We start from the raw sequence: 18,344 nt of genomic DNA on the forward strand, positions 1-18,344 counted from the left end.
ATGGATATGGACTAAGCTTGGATGAGGATAAGCACCGCATGGCAGTGCATCAGCAGGGCACTTGTTGAAGCTTTTAGGCCCGCCGCTGATACGAAACATCTAGGCGATGTTTTTGTTCCATCAGAAAGACAAAGATTTAACTTAGCCAATAGCTAACTTAACCTTACAGTGTAAGAAAGAGAGTAACCATAAGGAAATGTTAAAAGTGATAAATACATAGTTGAATTAGTAAAAGTGATAAATGGTCGCAATAGTTAGCTAATAGGTATTCAAAGTTAATGATATACTGTCAAAATTATAATAACCTCAAAGTAAAGGTAGATAAAAGGAAAATATAAACTCGAGCAGAGTTAGTTAAAATAGGAAGCTATGGAATAAATAGTTATGGAGAGTTAGCTTAAAGTACTGTGAACAGTTCAAATAGTTAGCTTAAAGTTAGCTACAAAACTATGGAGTACAGTTCAAATAGTTCAATAACTGTAAGGGACAAACAGTTAAGCAGACAAAAAAAAGTTAGCTATAGCTACATTATGACAGGTTGTTCCATAGCAACACATCTCATACCTCAGGCTTTACTCAGTCAGTCTTAACATTTACCCTATGCAACAGACGCTAAAACAAGACAAGTCTGCCAAGAATGCTACTAAACTACGATTAAGATCTAGACTATGTTTTCTGTAAAATATTAGTTTTCTGCCGGTAGACTACCATTTACGCTTACTAGATTTATATTTAGATCTTCTTAGAGCCTATATGGGTATTTATTGATTATGAATGATTGTTACAACCCTGTTCTGTAACCTCATGATAATAAAGGTTTTTATGATGGCTTGTTCATATGTATTGTGCCTGAATCTCCGTCCTGTTTAACCTTGCACTATGTTATGGGCAGGAGCCTCATTTTTAATCCAGAATCAACAGGTTGTTTTGCTGCAGGGAATCAATGCTCATAATGTCCATGGCCTGACAGGAATGTGTTTGAACCTTGCTGGCACAAAGAAATCACATTCCCATGGTCAAAAGAGAGAACATAACAGTTAACCAACCTCCCCCAACACCTTTTCAAGACGATAGTATCCCTGAACATATTAACATGTAAATACACTTAGATACTCTGACAATGCATTGAAATGCATATAATCTACATGCTAACTAGTGCTTTAAAGACTTTCCATTGCTGAATGTGGTCTGGAAACACTTTCATGTCTGGGTTTTAAAAATTAAATGTGAGGCCTCTCTTAGAATCTCTTAAAGCGTTTTTCAATTTGATGAGGGATAAGGCGATGACTGGGATCCCTTTTCAAAGGACGAGACCCAGAGTTCAATAAGACTTCAGTCTCATTGCCTTTGCCTCCTAGTTGAAGATCTAAATGCTGGCTTTAAAAAAAAAAAAGGAAGAAAGAACCCACCACGTTAGGTGACAGATGGCAGGTTGTTATTCTGAAATACCAGTTGCTATGGTCCCCTTTTCCTCCGCAGCTTCCCTTGCCACAGCATCCTCTCATGGTGTACTGACTTGGAATAAGCTGACTTGAAACTTCTCAGGTTGTTGTTGACAAACATGAGCCTAGATGAGTCTCCTAATCTCCCGCTCCTTTATCCGCTCTTTATTGCCGTATAAACAGGGCTGAATGCGCTAAAAGAAACTAAACCTCTGTTTTCAGCCTTCTCTTATCTCACACAGGGTTTAATCTAATGCCCTCTACCCTTTTTACATCTCTGCCTCCACTAAATTCGACCATATTTTTGATTCAGCACGTCACCATGACGACCAGTTATTTCCCATCCTTGAGCCCCCCCCTGGCTCCAGCTTCTCTTTTCCATTGATACCGCTGCCTCCCCCTTCGCCTTCTTTTTTTTTGTCCAAATAAAACAAAGCACAGAGTGAATGCGCTCTGAGGTAGGTAAATGTATTCAGTGACATCAGCCAGGACGAGTCTATTCTGCCGGATTCCTGTACCACTTGTTTCCAGCCTTGTCTGGGGGCCGGACACTCTGTTGGGCCCTTTGTCCCACGTGTATTCCACACAGGCCCGCAATTAATGGAAGCCTTGTCTAAGGCTTCTGGAGCAGAAACTGCTGTTGGGGAGGGGGACAAAAGGCAGGCAGACCCGGGGGCTGGGAGTTGCTATGGGAGGGACCCCCCTTCCATCTTTAAGGGGGGATTCAAAGGGAGAAGGAGGGACGGAGAGCGAGCTGAGCGCTGGATGAGATGTTTAAGTGATCCCCTCTGTCTGTGCCCTCCCCTCCTGGCCTGAGATGTTTTCATACCAGCAGTTGAAAGGAGAACCTTCACAGGGTTTGGTGATGAGGATGCTCATTTCACTGCCCGGTGCTGGTGGCTGGGTGGAGGAGAAAGTGGGGGCCACAGCTTTCGGACCAGGTGGAGATGGAGAGGAGCCTGCCGAAACACTCTACCTACTGCAAAATAAAATTACTCGATGAAACCATGCAAGCTGTGAAATAACTTGCTAGAAGGAAGTCACAGATTACCAGATATAAGAAAACTTTCTACTCTAATAAAACTGAATTTTTATTAATGAGATGAACAGAAAAATGTACTTAAATGGGCCATATTATGCTTATTATAAGTATTTATTCAAATGTTGTGCTTCAACTGTGACATGTCTCCATGCTTTAATGTTCAAAAAGCTCTTTATTTTTCTCATACTGCCTGTGCTGCAGCACCTCTTTTCACCCTCCGTCTGAAACCAGAACCCAGTCTGCTCTGATTGGTTAGCTCTGTTGTGATTGAGCAAAGGTTAAAGATGTCCCGCCCCTTATCATGTACAATGTTTTGGAGTGCTAGCCAATAGAATTGAGTGTTACATAATGATGTCATTATTTTATGGAAACAAACAATGGAGTCCAATGCAGGTGTTTCAGGGGGGCGGAGAGATACTCCCTCTGCAGGGAACACAGGGGTCTCTAGACCTTGTGCATGCACAAAAACCTGTTTAACACACTACAAGAGAGGGAAACCCCAAAAAGCATCATCAATATTGAACTTTTTACTTTACCACATTTGTCTGACATCATCTAAAGTTACTTTTTAAAATGTTTATTTCGAATGCTTGTGATAAACTGAAGGATGACAAAATTCGTAGATTTTCATTTAGATAAATGTTTGCTGGGTCACTGCCAAAGAAGGCACAGCCTATGGGTGATACAATTATAAATCAATTAAATAATTAATTATTCATACATTTGTAGTATATTATCACCTATATGTGGACTGCTGAGTCTACACGTCCTCCTTCACAGAATGAGAACCCACCTGTTTCAACTGCAAGTTGGCCAATAAACCTAAAAATAATACTAATGCTGTAGTAGTGTAGCTCATTTTAAGTGAATACATGCAGGTTTCCTGTTGTCATGAGTTTGTATCTTACGTTTTTTTTGCCCTTATTGTGAGTCACCTTAACCCTTAAATGAGCAACTACAAATAACTATTTTGTTTTATTTTCTACATTACAGCCATATTACAATGTTATCCAGAATCAGAATTTGCCAGAAGTTTATTGCCAGGTACATTACAAGGAATTTGATTTGATGTGTGGTGGTTCAAAAATAAACAATCTAAGAAAATAAGTTGCAGTAGTAGGTAAAAAATATAGCGATAATAAAATAAGTATTTTTAAGAAACTATTTAGCATTAAAAAATAATAAAGTCAAACGACAAGTATTTACACCAAAATTTAAATTTAAATATCAAGAACCTTAAAAGCTAAAAAAAACTAAAAATCACTATTACATATTAATATACCCCTAGTACACCATTATTCCACCCACATTCCACCCCTTTTACAATATTATTCAACGTGTATTGCACTGTAATAAAACCCATATTACACCCATATTACACCCATATTACACCCATATTACACCCATATTACACCCATATTACACCCATATTACACCCATGCAACACATTAATTACATTGTTATTACCCCCACATTACACATTAATACACCAACAATATATCCATGTTACACTGTTATTTTACCTATAATAGACTGTTATTAGACCCATATTACAGCCGTGTAACACCAATATTACAACCAAATTACATTGTCAGTAAACCCATGTTACACATGGGCAGGCTGGTAATTGACTGTATCTCCCGGGATACAAAAGACATTTAACGTTTAAATAAAAGCGTTAGCTAAATTAAATGTGATGTGTAATGTAGTATGTAGGCGTCTCCTGGTGCCTCATGGTAATAAAAACAACATTAGTTAATATGAGTTAAACCGAATAACGACCTATCTGACAATATGCTATGTTTGGATCAGAGTTTAGGCTAAGGAAAGACTCTGACCTTAACATTTAAGTCAAAACCCAAACATATTTATGTATCCCTGTCCCTGTTTTCCTCAACTTTCCCGTTTGTTTTGAGTCACACGCCATACCTTGATATCCTCCCAACCCTTCCTCCTAGGGTTCCCACACTGATAGAGATCAGGGCTGCCTATAAACCTCGTGTCCACAGCACCATCCGCACAATAAAGGCTTGTTTGTGGCGGAACAGCAGGCGCGGTGAAAACCGCGCTGATAGGATGTAATTTATTGCTACGAGGCCTCTTCTCCTGTCATCTGCCATTAACACATCCTAAGGCTGTTTCAAAGGAGCATCTTGTTAAAACACGCAGTGAGAAGATTCACTTTATGTGCTCCCAGGAGAACAGTTGGCCATACAGATAGAGCAGCATCACTATCCCACTGCATGTACCTCCTCTTAAATGTCTTTGTCTTCTATTACCAGAGAGCAACACAAAGTGGTAAATATCTACACTGATAGCCACTTATCTGGCTGGGGGTTTGACTTGATTTCACTTGACTTGACTCAGGTCAGGAAGCCGCTGGTGCTTGAAGATGTGTCGCTCACAGAGAAGAAGCCGGGGATGCTGACCTGGCTTCTGGGGTCATTTCACCTCTGAGGATTTAGGAGCTTTACAGAGACGTTTAAAGTCTATCAGAGAGGATAGAGGCAGCCGATGATAAACCAGAGGCCACACAGTTAAGACAATTAACCATATAGATCTTGATGTGTTGCTACTGTTACTCTTTGAGAAAAAAGATAAAGCAGTGAAATCATTGGTATAAAATTGAGGGATTGAACTGATTATATAAAGTCAATTAATCAATTCAGCCATTTATGGACAAAAGAAAAAAAATATATAGAGATTTTTCTTGAAAGATTTAGCAGATTTAAAACTCATATCTGTTAACATAGGATTAGGATAGAGTCTTATTTTCGCTCTTCATATGCTTTGAGCTCTTTAGCTGTGTGTCCTGTGCTAACAGACGAAGTGTCAGAGTTCACGTCAGCTGAGGACAGCTGAGTGTGTCTCAGATTTTCTTCTTCACTGGACATCAGGCCCGGAGTGTGTCAGAGGACGAGGTCTGACGCATTCACTGACCCCCGAGAAGTGTGTGTGACTAACACACACTGAGAGAAAGAACCTGTACCATTTGTAAAGACTGAAGTAAGTTGTCTTGACGGCTTTTATGATATTCAATTTCAACATCATGGGAAAACAAATCCTGATGTCCTGTTGCAGAAACAGCACAGTTTTAAGACAAACGTTAAACAACATAATTAAATTGTCAAATAATCTCACAGCCATAGATTTGGGTTTACTTAAAACATAATAGCAAAAGTGACGAAAATACATGTGGAATAGCTTCTTTGTTTGCTGTACATCTGAAATCAATGTATTTGTTGGTGAAAAAAAGCTACTTGAAAACATTTTAATAGTAGTTTTTTAGTGAAGAGTAGCTTTTCTCCAGTGTTTTTTTTATATCCTATAATAATACAGGATACACTTTTGATTCATCATATTTTGTATTAATAATCTACAGTAAATGGCTTGAAAGAACAGAGGGTTACCTGATTGTCACTGGTTCCAATCCCGATACAAACCAAAAATAAAAACGTTGCATGGACTACAATGCAGCTGGAATGGTGCAAGTTCCTGTCTTTGTCCTTTAGTAAGGCAATGAACCCCAAAGTGCTCCCAGGCACCTAAACCTTGCTGCCCCTTCACTCTGACACCTCTCCATAAAAAATACATGTTTTTGCATGTGTGTATTTATTAGGCCTTTTATCTAACCTACAGTACAGTATGTTTGGTTAGCAAGTGTATTTGTACTGTCTTCATTAACAGTGAAAACTACTTTGTCTCCTTCAAAACACCATTTCTTTGGGCCATGGCGTTTTTAACACCTAATCATTTCTGGATTAACACAATGAACTTGCTGGAGGAGAAGAACTATCTGAGTTTCACTTCTCTGTAAAATAGCTTTTAGCATCCTGACAGCTAGCCAATCGGAGCTCCTGGTCGCACGAGCCCGCCGCCTCCCCGGCACCGTGTCTAGCGCGCTCATTGGACGGACTGATGAAACGCGCGGAACTCACACACGAGCCGCTCGCGTGCAGGCTCAGGCTCTATAAATACACCCCGAGGCGCTGGAAACAGGAGCGGACTGTCAGCTCGGAGAGGAGACAGGAGTAACTTGTGACATTTGTCATTGGTACAGAGCTCCACGGTGTGCCAGCAGAAGGCGGGACTAACCATACACGGGACTCACCTGTTGTTGTTTTGCTTCCTTCTGTTATCGATAAACTTTATTTTTTAGTGTTTTTAACTGAAACCTTGAAGATGCCAGCCGGGACTTTCGAGAGGACATCTCCCTCCGCTGCGGCTGCCTCACCCGCCAGCGCGTACTCCACACCGGAGAAACCCCGCAGTCTGTCAGAGAGCAGAAAGGTAGGACAACTTTTTTTACATCTCTTTTTCAACTGTTATTTTACTTTGAAACTGTCTTTTCAACTGCTTTTACTGTTTATTTAAAGTCCTCCAAACCAATCATGGAAAAGCGGAGACGCGCGCGCATCAATGAGAGTCTGGGCCAGCTGAAGACCCTCATCCTGGACGCACTGAAGAAAGATGTAAGGAGCTGAGTCTTTAATAAATAATGGGCTAAAATAAACAACTAACTGAGCAATTCAGCACCTAACTGTCACTTTCTTTGCTTTTAGAGCTCCAGACACTCCAAGCTGGAGAAGGCAGACATCCTTGAGATGACTGTGAAGCACCTCAGGAACCTGCAGAGGCTTCAGATCGCTGGTACGTCTCCCTTTTCTGGATCCACCGCGCTGATGTGCGTGCAGTAATTCTGTGGTGTCTAACTTTAGATGGTAAACATGTTCCCACGCTATCCAAGATTTATTGCCCACCCACAGCTGGGGGGCTCTCCTTTAAGACTTGTTTTCACAAGGCCTCATCTGAAAGAATAAACGATAAGGTGGTTTTTGTTTATTATTCAAATTAGCCAATTTGTCAATTATTTAATGGTGTTTTTTCTATTCATAAACTCTCGATCACTTTTTATTCTCTATCCACCCCACTATGACGGGGTGCCGTTAAAATAATAACTGTAAAATGATAAAAAACGAATGTATTTCTGTATTTATTTTGGAATGTAAATATAGTTGTTTTTGCATATAAATTACTTTACCTCTATGAATTTATTATTTATTTTATATAATGTAATGTGTTTATATCTATCTTTTTATTTTTCATAATACTTTCAAGTTTGCATTCTCCTATTCGTTATGAATCAAGAATTAAAAAAATGAAGTGATAAAAATAAGTGTTACATTATTTAAAAATAAATACATGAATAAGAAAAGGCAGAACAAGTTATTTATATTCAAAGATTAAATAGATATTTATTTTTAAATAAAACTATGCAGAAATGTATAGAAATATATATATCCATGTGTATTAATTATTTTTATTGTTTTTGCTTTTCTGTCTTAATTATCGCTATATCTTTCCCAATGAATTTATATATTTGTATTTTCCTCTCCAGCTGCTGTGAACCCAGACCCTTCTGTCCTGGGTAAATACCGGACTGGGTTCAGCGAGTGTGTAGGAGAGGTCACCCGTTTCCTGTCCACATGTGAAGGGGTGAACACAGAGGTGAGGACCCATCTCCTCAGCCACTTGGCGGCCTGCATGACTCAATTCAACGGTGTGAACTTCTACACGCCTCACCCAGGGGTGCACAGACTCGGACAAACTAGCACACCAACTCCTGTGGCCCCCGCTCCACAGTTGTCCTGTAAAACTGGCTCAGCAATGCTCTCCTCCCCAGAAGCCATGAAGCTGTACGGGGGCTTCCAGGTGGTCCCTACACCCGATGGACAGTTTGCTTTTCTGGTCCCCAGCGCTGCTCTCATGCCTCTGGGTGCACAGAACAGCCCTCACATGTCACCTGTTGCACCTCCGGTAACCTCAGACTCGGTGTGGAGGCCCTGGTAGGAAACCAGCTCCACCTTTGGGTCCCAATACAACATATTTTTGTACATTTTGTAAATGTTTTTGAAAAAACAACATAAGAAGAATATATGGACATTAGGAGATTTTCCTCATGTCTTTGCTTGCTTTGATTTTGTATGGATAGGAGGACAGAAAATGCTTGAAATGTTCTTGAAAAGCACTGTATTTTTTGTAGAGATGAATAAAAATCTTTCTATGATGTTTAGTACAATAATTACTGCTATGGCGTCTTTATCTTTTCCCCTGCCTCAAAAACAGGTAGTTCTTCAGATTACCTCTAGCTGAGAGGTTATCTTCAAAAGTGCTTAACAATTTGACTTCATCTCAGATCATTTAAAGTTTTTTCAATTAAAATCATACACCAGTTTAAATATAGACCCCCTGCTGTGTGCCCTGTCCACACCTCATCATCCACTTTCGCAGCGACAGACGAACTTGCTCTCTGGCTGGAAGTAAATACTTCTCTAATGAGGTGAGGAACCTGAGAGGCGGTGCTGAGCCCGAGACGAGGAGGGTCTGTTGACACATGCAGGCGTGCCAGATGGGAAATCATTCCGAAATAGATCAGGCCATGAGACAGGGCTAAAAGAAGAGCAGACCAAACAAGATACTAGTATAACTCATGGATTGGGTATGTGATGTTACTTATTGAGGTATCTTCCCTGTCTCATCTGCCACCAGAGGGGTGGTAACTGATATTCATTCATAAAGATTTAACCTTTTGACCGAGCAGACCCTGAATCTAATTTGATTTGTAAATTTAAGTGTGTTAAAGGACAATTACTCAACTAATCGGTTAGTGGATCGAGAGAAAACAAACTTTAAAAATAATGAAATGTATCGCTAGTAATGTATCATGCAAAAATGGCAACATTTGGTGTCAGCCCCTCAAACATAAGATGTTCTGCTTTTTTTTAAATATCATATTCAATGATTTTTTCTGGGAATAAGAATAAAAGAGATATTTTTAAAAGATCACCTTAGATTTGAGACACTAGAACGGCAATTTTCCCTGTTTTTGTAGATTTTATAGATCAACAATAAATCCTATTGAAAACAATGGTTGGTTGCAGTCCTGGCGTCAGCCCTGCAGAGCCGGTTGTCCATTTAGCGGACAGTTGAAGAGCTGACAGCCCCAGCGTGTGTCCTGAGCGTGGTGCTCACTCAGCGGGCCACAAGCAGAGCCTGACCCCAGGTCACAGGTGCCTCTCATTCACACTCTGGAGACAACGCTCCTCCAACAGCATGTTGCCCCAAATCTGGCAACCCATCAACAGACCAGGCAGCCCATCAGCTGAAGACAGGGCCTCCCTTTGACAGATTCAAACGGTGGCACCTCCAGAGGCACACACTCACTCAATCCATGACCACTCCCTTGTTCCGAGTTTAATGTTCATGGAATTTAAGGGATTAGGTCAGAACTGAAAAATGTGCAACATCTATCTTAGCAACAGGTGCACAAAATTCTGCAGTCATGAGAAAAGTGTGCTCCTGGTATAAAGGTATTTTGCCAGTCTTTGCATTCGGGCTGTGTCCCTGATGCATTATAAACCCTGATTAAAATGCCATATGATGAGCTTATAGCACTTTTTAACTGTATATAATTACTCATTGTTATTTATAATGATGTATTACGAAAATTATGACAAATTATAGATCAGATTTTTTGAATAAGTTCGAGTGTCACAATACTTTTTAATTGTTGGTCACTCACTGACATTTTTGTGGAAGGATCACTATTTATTCAGATTCCCATAGTTATTGTACTTAATGAATTATAAAAAAAGTATAAACTCACTTTAAATGTCATGTTTGCTTTAGGTAAAGCAAAAAATAAAATGGAATGGACTGACAATACCCAAAGCGTAACGTTTCAACTTTACTTTAGTTACTCTACTTATAAACACATTGTAAAACATCAAAAAAAGATAACATTTTTATAAAATACGACTATGTGTTTTATGATACTTGAAATCCTGTGACTGACCAGCAATTACGAAGTACTGTGATCCTTGACCTTATGAGTCATTTTTGAGATTGCTTATAACCATTTATACTAATTATCCAGAGCTATATGCAGATTATAAGGCATTATCAGTATGTAAATTAAGCAGGAATAGGCATGGAATTTTTATTCTGCATTTCTGCATAGGAATCCATGCAAAAGTAAACTGAATCATCTCTTGGTCACTCTAAAACTTATTAAATCTCCTCACTTTGTCTAAATGATACAGTCAATTAAGTTTACATCTCTGTTTTGGCACAGTGGAGAGAAGCCTGGCAGTAAAGAGGACTTAAAGACAAAAACAAGAGCTCCCCCTCCTATCAGAGTCTCCTTTGAGGGGACCCTGCACACAAAAACAAAGCCGGGCCCCTTTAAAGGCTCAATGGCTCCTCTCCTTGTGACCCTCTCCATCTTCATAAAGGGCCTTCCCCTTGTTTATCCAGGAAGAGCTTTAATGGCCGGGAGGGGGTAGAGGACCATGCTGTCACTTTCACCGTGCTAAAGAAGGCTTATTGTCCCGAAGGTCCTGCTCTTAAAAGCTGTTGGAGAACTCCTCAGGCCGGGCTGTTCAGATAAGAAGTGGTGGAGGTCGCTCCCATCCACCTGTATGTGGCTGGAACATGGAGTGGTATTGATGGAGGCGGTCTCCTGTGGGAATGTAAGGCGTTTTGTGGTGTCGCTTCCCTCCTTCCATCTTTTGTTTCTTATTCCTGCCCCTCCCTAATCAAAACCCCACAGTATTTTCCCAAACGGTAAACAAGTAGCCGGGTTCGCCGAGCTCCATGATTGATGGCCTCCCCTCACAAACAGACTGACAGGTTCCCCTGGAACTCACCGGAAACCCTCGCTGCCCGGCCCCTGTGGGTGAGTTTTGTTCTTATGGTGCCTGATGGGGGTCGAAGTAGTTCACATCAAGGCTAATGAATAGATTATGCACTCGATATCAATGGTGAATGAACAATGTTCTTTGTCCCTTCACTCCAATTCATCCCTCTTTGATTTAGTTGGTTGTTTTTGTCAACAACGTATTCGTGGAAGTGTAGCTTCCGGACGGGGAATTTAGTATCGGCATGACACGATAACAGTGGAAGAGGAATATTTATCACTTTGGAGCCACAAAGAGTGATAATGGTGGGAGCATTTAAGCCAAGTAAAGCTGTTTCTTCACCACAAGTCATCCCGTCTCCAAAGGAGTTGACTGTCGGAGGGAAGATCTTCATCTCAGTTTTTTTTCTGCCAATGAAGGCCTTTGATGAAGCATTATCACTGCAGGTGTCCATTCAAAAGGAGACATCCCATAATGCAGATGCTTCAATAGCAAACTAAACGTTTTGGCCTAGCTAGCCTTGCACAATGAGAAACCTTGTCCGAATTGCCAAAGTCGTATTTGTACGATTGCCAGTCTGTTCATTAATGTGTCATGTGACTCCATGCCATTTTGTTGTGTGCACCACTTATGTAAAAGTAAATATTCAAAAAGTTTTCCATTGTGTTTTCTGATAGGGGAAAACATTAGTTTTTGCCACAGCTGACATTGAATTGATTAGCCATCTTCCGTGGATTGAAATGGCTGCACATGTTCCCTTACAGCTCTAGACCAAATTTCTGGAGGGGCCAGGCTGGGGCCATTTATTTTATGAGAGGGGTACAATAAACGCGGGTTAAAAAAAACAAAGACAGTATATGCAGGAAATAAAATAAAATATATTTATAGTAACTAAGATACAATTTTATCAAATGACATAAACAGTATTTGCTAATACTGAATATAAGGCAATGAACGGTTCACTCTGTGCTGTCCATCTGGGTCTTTGCATCCCAGGCTGGAGTTTTCTCTTGTTTCACATTACAGCAACAATATCCTGCGTTTTTGGTGATTTTTAGTTTCTCCACGTCTAGGCTTGAGTCTTACTTGAGGTCAGATATGACCGGCCAGCCAGTGGCGGTGTACTACTCTAAGGGTCCGACTAGAAAGCTGAGTTACATTAGCTCGGCCTACTGGTCCCTTAATCCTAGCATCCATAGCAAGGAGCTTCTATCTGAAAAGAACAGAACGCTGAACGTTCAAACTGACTATTTAGAATCGAATGTTTAACTAAGCTATGTCATGGCTGAATGGTTTTAAGCAGATAATGTTGTGTGGACATAATGATGATTCAGAACGAAACTTCTCCTTGAACGTGACTTGTTAAGATATGATACCTAAGAGAATATTTGAAGGTAAAGGTTTTATTTAGCTGTAGAATCTTTTCCAATAATGTTGTCGGACACTTTTTATATTAGCCTGAAACAAGCTCTTTAAGTTGACTCATTGAATGCGTGGATTGAAATGCTGCCTTGGTCCAGTTTAAAAAATGATTGTCCCTATCACCTACGTACTATGGCACCAAACCATTGGAAGATAGTGTCCAAGGTTCTAAAAACACTAAAGGTACTGGCTACTGTATAGAGCTGGATAACCCCTGTCACTGTCTGAGGTACAGGGTCTCCAGGTTTGGCTCACCAATCACTCTGCTGGACCACTTTATGATCTGACTGAGAGATTCCACTCTTTAAAGGCAGGTTACCAAACCAGGACATTAAAGAGAAGCACAGAATTGACTCAATAAAAGCATGATAAAACATGATCATCATGGTTTTGTCAATGTTAAAATAGGACAGTTTCCTAAGACAATGCAATCGCATGTGACCCCTATTACACAGCTTCACAATTTGCTTTGGAGTTCAATTTTGAGCCAATAATCATCCTGAGATATTTGTATGATTGCCCAAATTCCATTTTTTTATTTGCAATGTTTCTGATTAACACTTCATATATGTGGGGATGTCTTCTAAAATCAATTATCATGTCTTTGGTTTTACTCATGTCCAGTTCTAGATAGGACTCACCTGACTAAGTCGTCGATGACAGGGCCATGGCTGCTATCATTATCCTGGAGCCTATTAACAATTACAGAGTCATCTGCATACTTTAAAATAGTCTTTTTTTCCCACCTACTTTGACACATATTAGTGTAGAGTAAAAATAATAATCCTTGTGGGGAGCCAGTGGAGGAGCTAACTTTTTAGAGAGGATCCCATTCACCCTCACTCTTTGTGACCTATTGGTTAAAAAACCAAGAATCCAGCCCACAAGATTATTACTAATTTCAAATTCTAACAGTCTGCCAATTAAAATATGAGGTTGAATTGTGTTGAACACAGAGGAAAAAAATCAACAAATAAATGTCTGGCATGAGATCCATTACCCTCCAAGTGTTTAAAAAGTAGGTAAAGTGACCGTGGCATCCTCTACTCCTCTGTGTGCCTGTGAGCAAACTGCAAGAGATCGAGTGCATGCTTGTATTGAGGGTTTATCAGTTCTATCTGCTTTTATAAACACGTAGGCAAGCATTTGTCAACTAAGCATTAGCAGAGAGATTATGAGAGAGTGTTTGCTTGTTTTTGTTTTCCACCCTCAGCCCTTTCCTTTTGGACACAACTGCAAAGTATGTGGCCAGAATCCATAGATCTTCATGGTGGTTATTTTAGTTTTGACACCAGTCATCACAATTAGAGCACGACAAGGCTCTTCAAACCTGGAACCATGAAGTAACAACATGTTGAATGATCCTGCTTCATCAGCCAACCCATAATTAATGCAACCCACTCAAGGAACATATTTTTTGGGAAACAAAACCCTCTTCACAAATTACTTCTGCTGCTGGTATTTGGAGTGCGGGAGGTATTTGTTCAATAGTTTTGCAGAGACAAGCTGCTAGGTTTTCCCATGTCTCTTCAAGATACAATGATGGGATGCATGCATACATATTAAAAACCTCTCTATCTGGAGAGCAGGAAACAAAACAAGAATAGACGTATAAGAGCAGGGTCCACAGGGGCCACGGCTCCTGATTCATTCTCAATAATTGTAATGTGATGATAAGGAGCTTATAGCCTCTTGTTATCTGCCAAGAGGGACGAAGAAGACAAAAGCCGTTGTACCAGTACGCTTAAAGATTACCATTCTGAGGACATCTCTGCGTCCACTTAACACCCACGTCAGGTCAGCTGTTCTTAATTTGGTCAAAAACTATTTAGCCTCCATGCAGGGGTCTGGGTGCACTGAGCGGTAAACATTGACCCTTGTTTGTAAGCAAGGCTCATATTTTGAGTGTGCAAAATGGCGTTTTTGTGTCCTTGAGATGTTCAGGTCATCGTGTCACGGAGGATGTGTATCACGATCTCATTGGCTGAGAGAGGGGATCTAATAGACACCTGCCTTCATTATAGCGACTGGTGGTGGTTATCATTACACGATTGACTGAGCTCATTTAAATGATGCTGAATAAAACAACAATAAGCCCGATTATCAAAGAGATCGTTTCTTATATTTTGTGCTCCAGACAGACATATACCCACGGTGTTAGTACAGTATATTATAGATGATAACATTTATGACACACAGCAAGCCATGTCAATTCATTTACATTTCCAGATCAAAAACTCTCCTCTTGAGTTCTCGCCCTGGGCACTGAGATGACCTCTGCCCTTTGTCTCAAGGAAGCTGCCCTGCCCTCTCCACCTTCCTCCACACAGGCCCATCTAAACTCTGTGGGAAACCCCCCCAGTGCTTTGTGTTGTTTCGGACATTGTGTGTCTCACCAGATAATGTCTCCTCCCCTCTGGTTCTTTCCTCTCCCCTCTGAGGAGCCGCTGTGTGAAGCGTGGTGTCTGAGCAGCGCTAACTGTCCACTGAGCAGGACGGACAGAGTCGTGCGGGGGCGGTGCAGAGGTGCTTTTCACCAGGCCACTCAGACCATGCTGCTGTAACTTTGCATGGGGGTAATTGACAGTGATGGATGCTGGGATGTTTTTGTATTGACAGGAACTTAATTAACCTCTAAAACTACACTGTACCAAACAGGGGGTTAATCATGTGACCATTCCTTCAAACCCACTGAACTTTAGTTGAAATTCTTCTCTAAATATCCCAAAGACAATGTTGGTTAAGATGTGCACAGAAAAACTAGCATTTGGATTTTAAACAATTATTTATAATATTATCCTTTAAATGGGCTATTTTCTAAAATGCATGCATATATCACCATTATTACACCCGTGTTACACCATTATTGTACCCTTATTACACCCTTATTTAACCCATGTGACAATCATATTTCACTGTTAATAGACCCATATTATACCCATGTTACGCTATTATTACCCCTTAACTTGAAATAAATAAGTAATCATCAATTATCCATTGGCTCAATCTTTTAACAGATCACGCAAACCTGGACTAAGTCTCTTTAATTGACATTATAACCAGAGGTGGGAAGTAACTAAGTACATTTACTCAAGTACTGTGCTTAGGCATAATTTTAAAGTGCTTCTACTTTACCTGAGTATTTTCATTTGTTTCTACTTGTGACTGTACTTCTACTCCACTGCAATTCAGAGGTACATCATTTACTTTTACTCAACTATATGTGTTTAATACCTTTGGTTACAGATCTGGATTAATGATGGTAAATATAATCAACCCTTAAATCAGACATCCACACATGTTCATTGGAAGTTTGAATTTAGCCTCCGTTTAGCAAGAACTTTGAATTATTGATTCAAAGTTTTTAGAACCAACACAACACATGCCTGGCCATTCTGCAGTTCAGCTCTGAACTTACTGCTGGACAGTAGACCAGGTTTTATTGTGGGAGGTTATATATAGTCAGATCTTGTACTTGAGTAAAAGTAAAAGTACCAGAGTGTAGGAATACTCTGTCACAGTAAAAGTCCTGCATTCAAAATGTTCCTCCAGTGAAAGTAGAAAGTACTCTCATCTAAATGTACTTAAAGTAGCAACAGTAAAAGTAGTGATTGTTGATTGGTCCATTTCAGAATAATATCTCTGATATGTTTTATAATGATTGATCATTGAAGTGTTCTCAGAGCTGGTAAAGGTGCAGCTAGTTTGAATGGCTTTGTATACTGCAGGGTAGCTGCTGAATTTACTACTTTAAGTACATTTTGATGAGAGTACTTTCTACTTTTACTGGAGGAACATTTTGAATGCAGGACTTTTACTGTAACAGAGTATTCCTACACTCTGGTACTTCTACTTTTACTCAAGTACAAGATCTGACTATATATAACCTCCCACAATAAAACCTGGTCTACTGTCCAGCAGTAAGTTCAGAGCTGAACTGCAGAATGGCCAGACATGGGTTGTGTTGGTTCTAAAAACTTTTTGTTGCGCACATTTTTTTGGTATGCACTTTGAATCAATAATTCAAAGTTCTTGCTAAACGGAGGCTAAATTCAAACTTCCAATGAACATGTGTGGATGTGCATTTCTAAGAAGAATTACATTGCATATATACTGATCAGAGTGGCTCTGGCTTTAAAAACAGACATATAAAAGTACAATTTAAAGATCATGTTGCAATACAATAATGCATGTTAGCATGTTGAATTACCTTACAAACATTCCCCAATAATTTCATGAATGTTTCCCTGGTATAATTTTAAAATGTTGACTGTGAAACTGTGATTTTCTCCTTTTAGATCCTCAAATCATCTATATGAACCCTGTTACCTTCCCTAAAGAAAGATATGCGTTTAACGACTTCCACATGCCGTTAGCTCATTAGCCAACAACCCTGCATTTTAAATGTTAAATGTCCTGTTTGAACCATCGTGTTGCTCAAGTGAGGATTACCTCCAGCTAAATGCCATCACTCCAAACGTTGGAAGCAAGACGGCCACCATTTTTTGACATGTGAATTGTGATGTCATTCAACTCGGACCGAGGACCCAATCGACCCCCTGGCCTTTGACCCTTATTAACCCCGGGGAATAGTGCTGTATTCAAGGTGTAGCCATCTGTGTGCCTTGTTGTGTGGAGGCTGCCCTCCCCCCCCACCACCTCTTTATCATCCTCCCAGTGTTCAGGAGCAGCGGAGTGATCCAGGGGTGTCGAACAACCCCGGGATGGGTCACTTCTACTATCCTGAGTAAAACAGACAGATATATAAGCCAGTGGTCAAATGTAACTACAAATATTTATTAAAAGTTTGAGGTATTTGTACTAAAATTGAGTAAGTCTAAATTAATTTCAATGTAATACTTAATAAATCAAAGGGAGATATTGTTCATTTTACATGACCGTGTGTGACAACTATAATTTAAACCATATTTTTACAACATTTTCAAGCAATGTTGATCTTTAATGTTGTATTGCCATTGGTTAAACCCCGTTGGAAGTACCCAGATCCTGTATTAAGTAAAAGTAGAGGGACTATGGTCTTAAAATACCCAATAACAAGTAAACACCCTGAATTAAAAATGTTACTTATGTAAGTACAAAAGTATAAGCATCAAAATGTAATCAAAGTATAAAGCGTAAAGGTACTCATTCAGCACAATGGTCCATTACAGTAACATACAGTACAGAGGTTTTATCAGCCAAACGTACTAAAGTATCAAAAGTAAAAGTATGCAGAATAGCTCATTCAAAGTATTTATAAAGAATATGATATAGACCTGTTTTATGACTTGTACAAGCATTTTAAGCTTCAAGCTTATGGTGTGGAGCCAATTTTATTGTGAAGTAGTGAAGTCCTGCACTATATCCTATTAGCATGTGCGTGTGTTTTCATACATATAAAAAAAAGTTAGCGATGAATGGAAATACTCAAGTAAAGTACAATTATGTAAAAGAAATACTCAAGTATGGTACTTGTGTAAATGTACTTAGTTACATTCCACCACTGGTTAAACTATTAAAAAGACGGTTTACAAATTTACGTTACCGAGACCAACATTTCACGATGCCCACTCATTAACGCATCAATAATAATCCAATAGTATAAAATAATATAACAAGGGCAAGAGCTACTCTACTTCTACTTTAAATGTATTGTACTGATAGTATTGCCGCACTTTCCCTCAAATCAGTATTTGGTATTTCTTCACAATTTCAGGTATAAACCTTTACTGAGGCGAA

The 18,344-nt window shown here is 39.7% G+C and overlaps 1 protein-coding gene across 2 annotated transcripts; it reads left to right on the forward strand.

Moving 5' to 3' along the window:
• Positions 1-6,498: 6,498 nt before the first annotated feature.
• Positions 6,499-8,523, forward strand: LOC134865448 (transcription factor HES-1-A-like). 2 transcript variants are annotated; one of them, XM_063884970.1, is made up of 5 exons: positions 6,499-6,774; positions 6,861-6,956; positions 7,047-7,134; positions 7,883-7,992; positions 8,168-8,324. In XM_063884970.1, the coding sequence occupies exons 1-5, from the start codon at positions 6,667-6,669 to the stop codon at positions 8,174-8,176; spliced, it is 411 nt and encodes a 136-aa protein (XP_063741040.1). In that variant the 5' UTR covers positions 6,499-6,666; the 3' UTR covers positions 8,177-8,324. The 2 variants fall into 2 exon arrangements, with proteins under 2 accessions (XP_063741040.1, XP_063741039.1); XM_063884969.1 differs by having other exon boundaries at positions 7,883-8,523.
• The last annotated feature ends 9,821 nt before the right edge of the window (positions 8,524-18,344 follow it).

The sequence above is a fragment of the Eleginops maclovinus genome, chromosome 6 (genome assembly GCF_036324505.1).
Source record: "Eleginops maclovinus isolate JMC-PN-2008 ecotype Puerto Natales chromosome 6, JC_Emac_rtc_rv5, whole genome shotgun sequence".
Taxonomy (NCBI): Eukaryota; Metazoa; Chordata; class Actinopteri; order Perciformes; family Eleginopidae; genus Eleginops; species Eleginops maclovinus.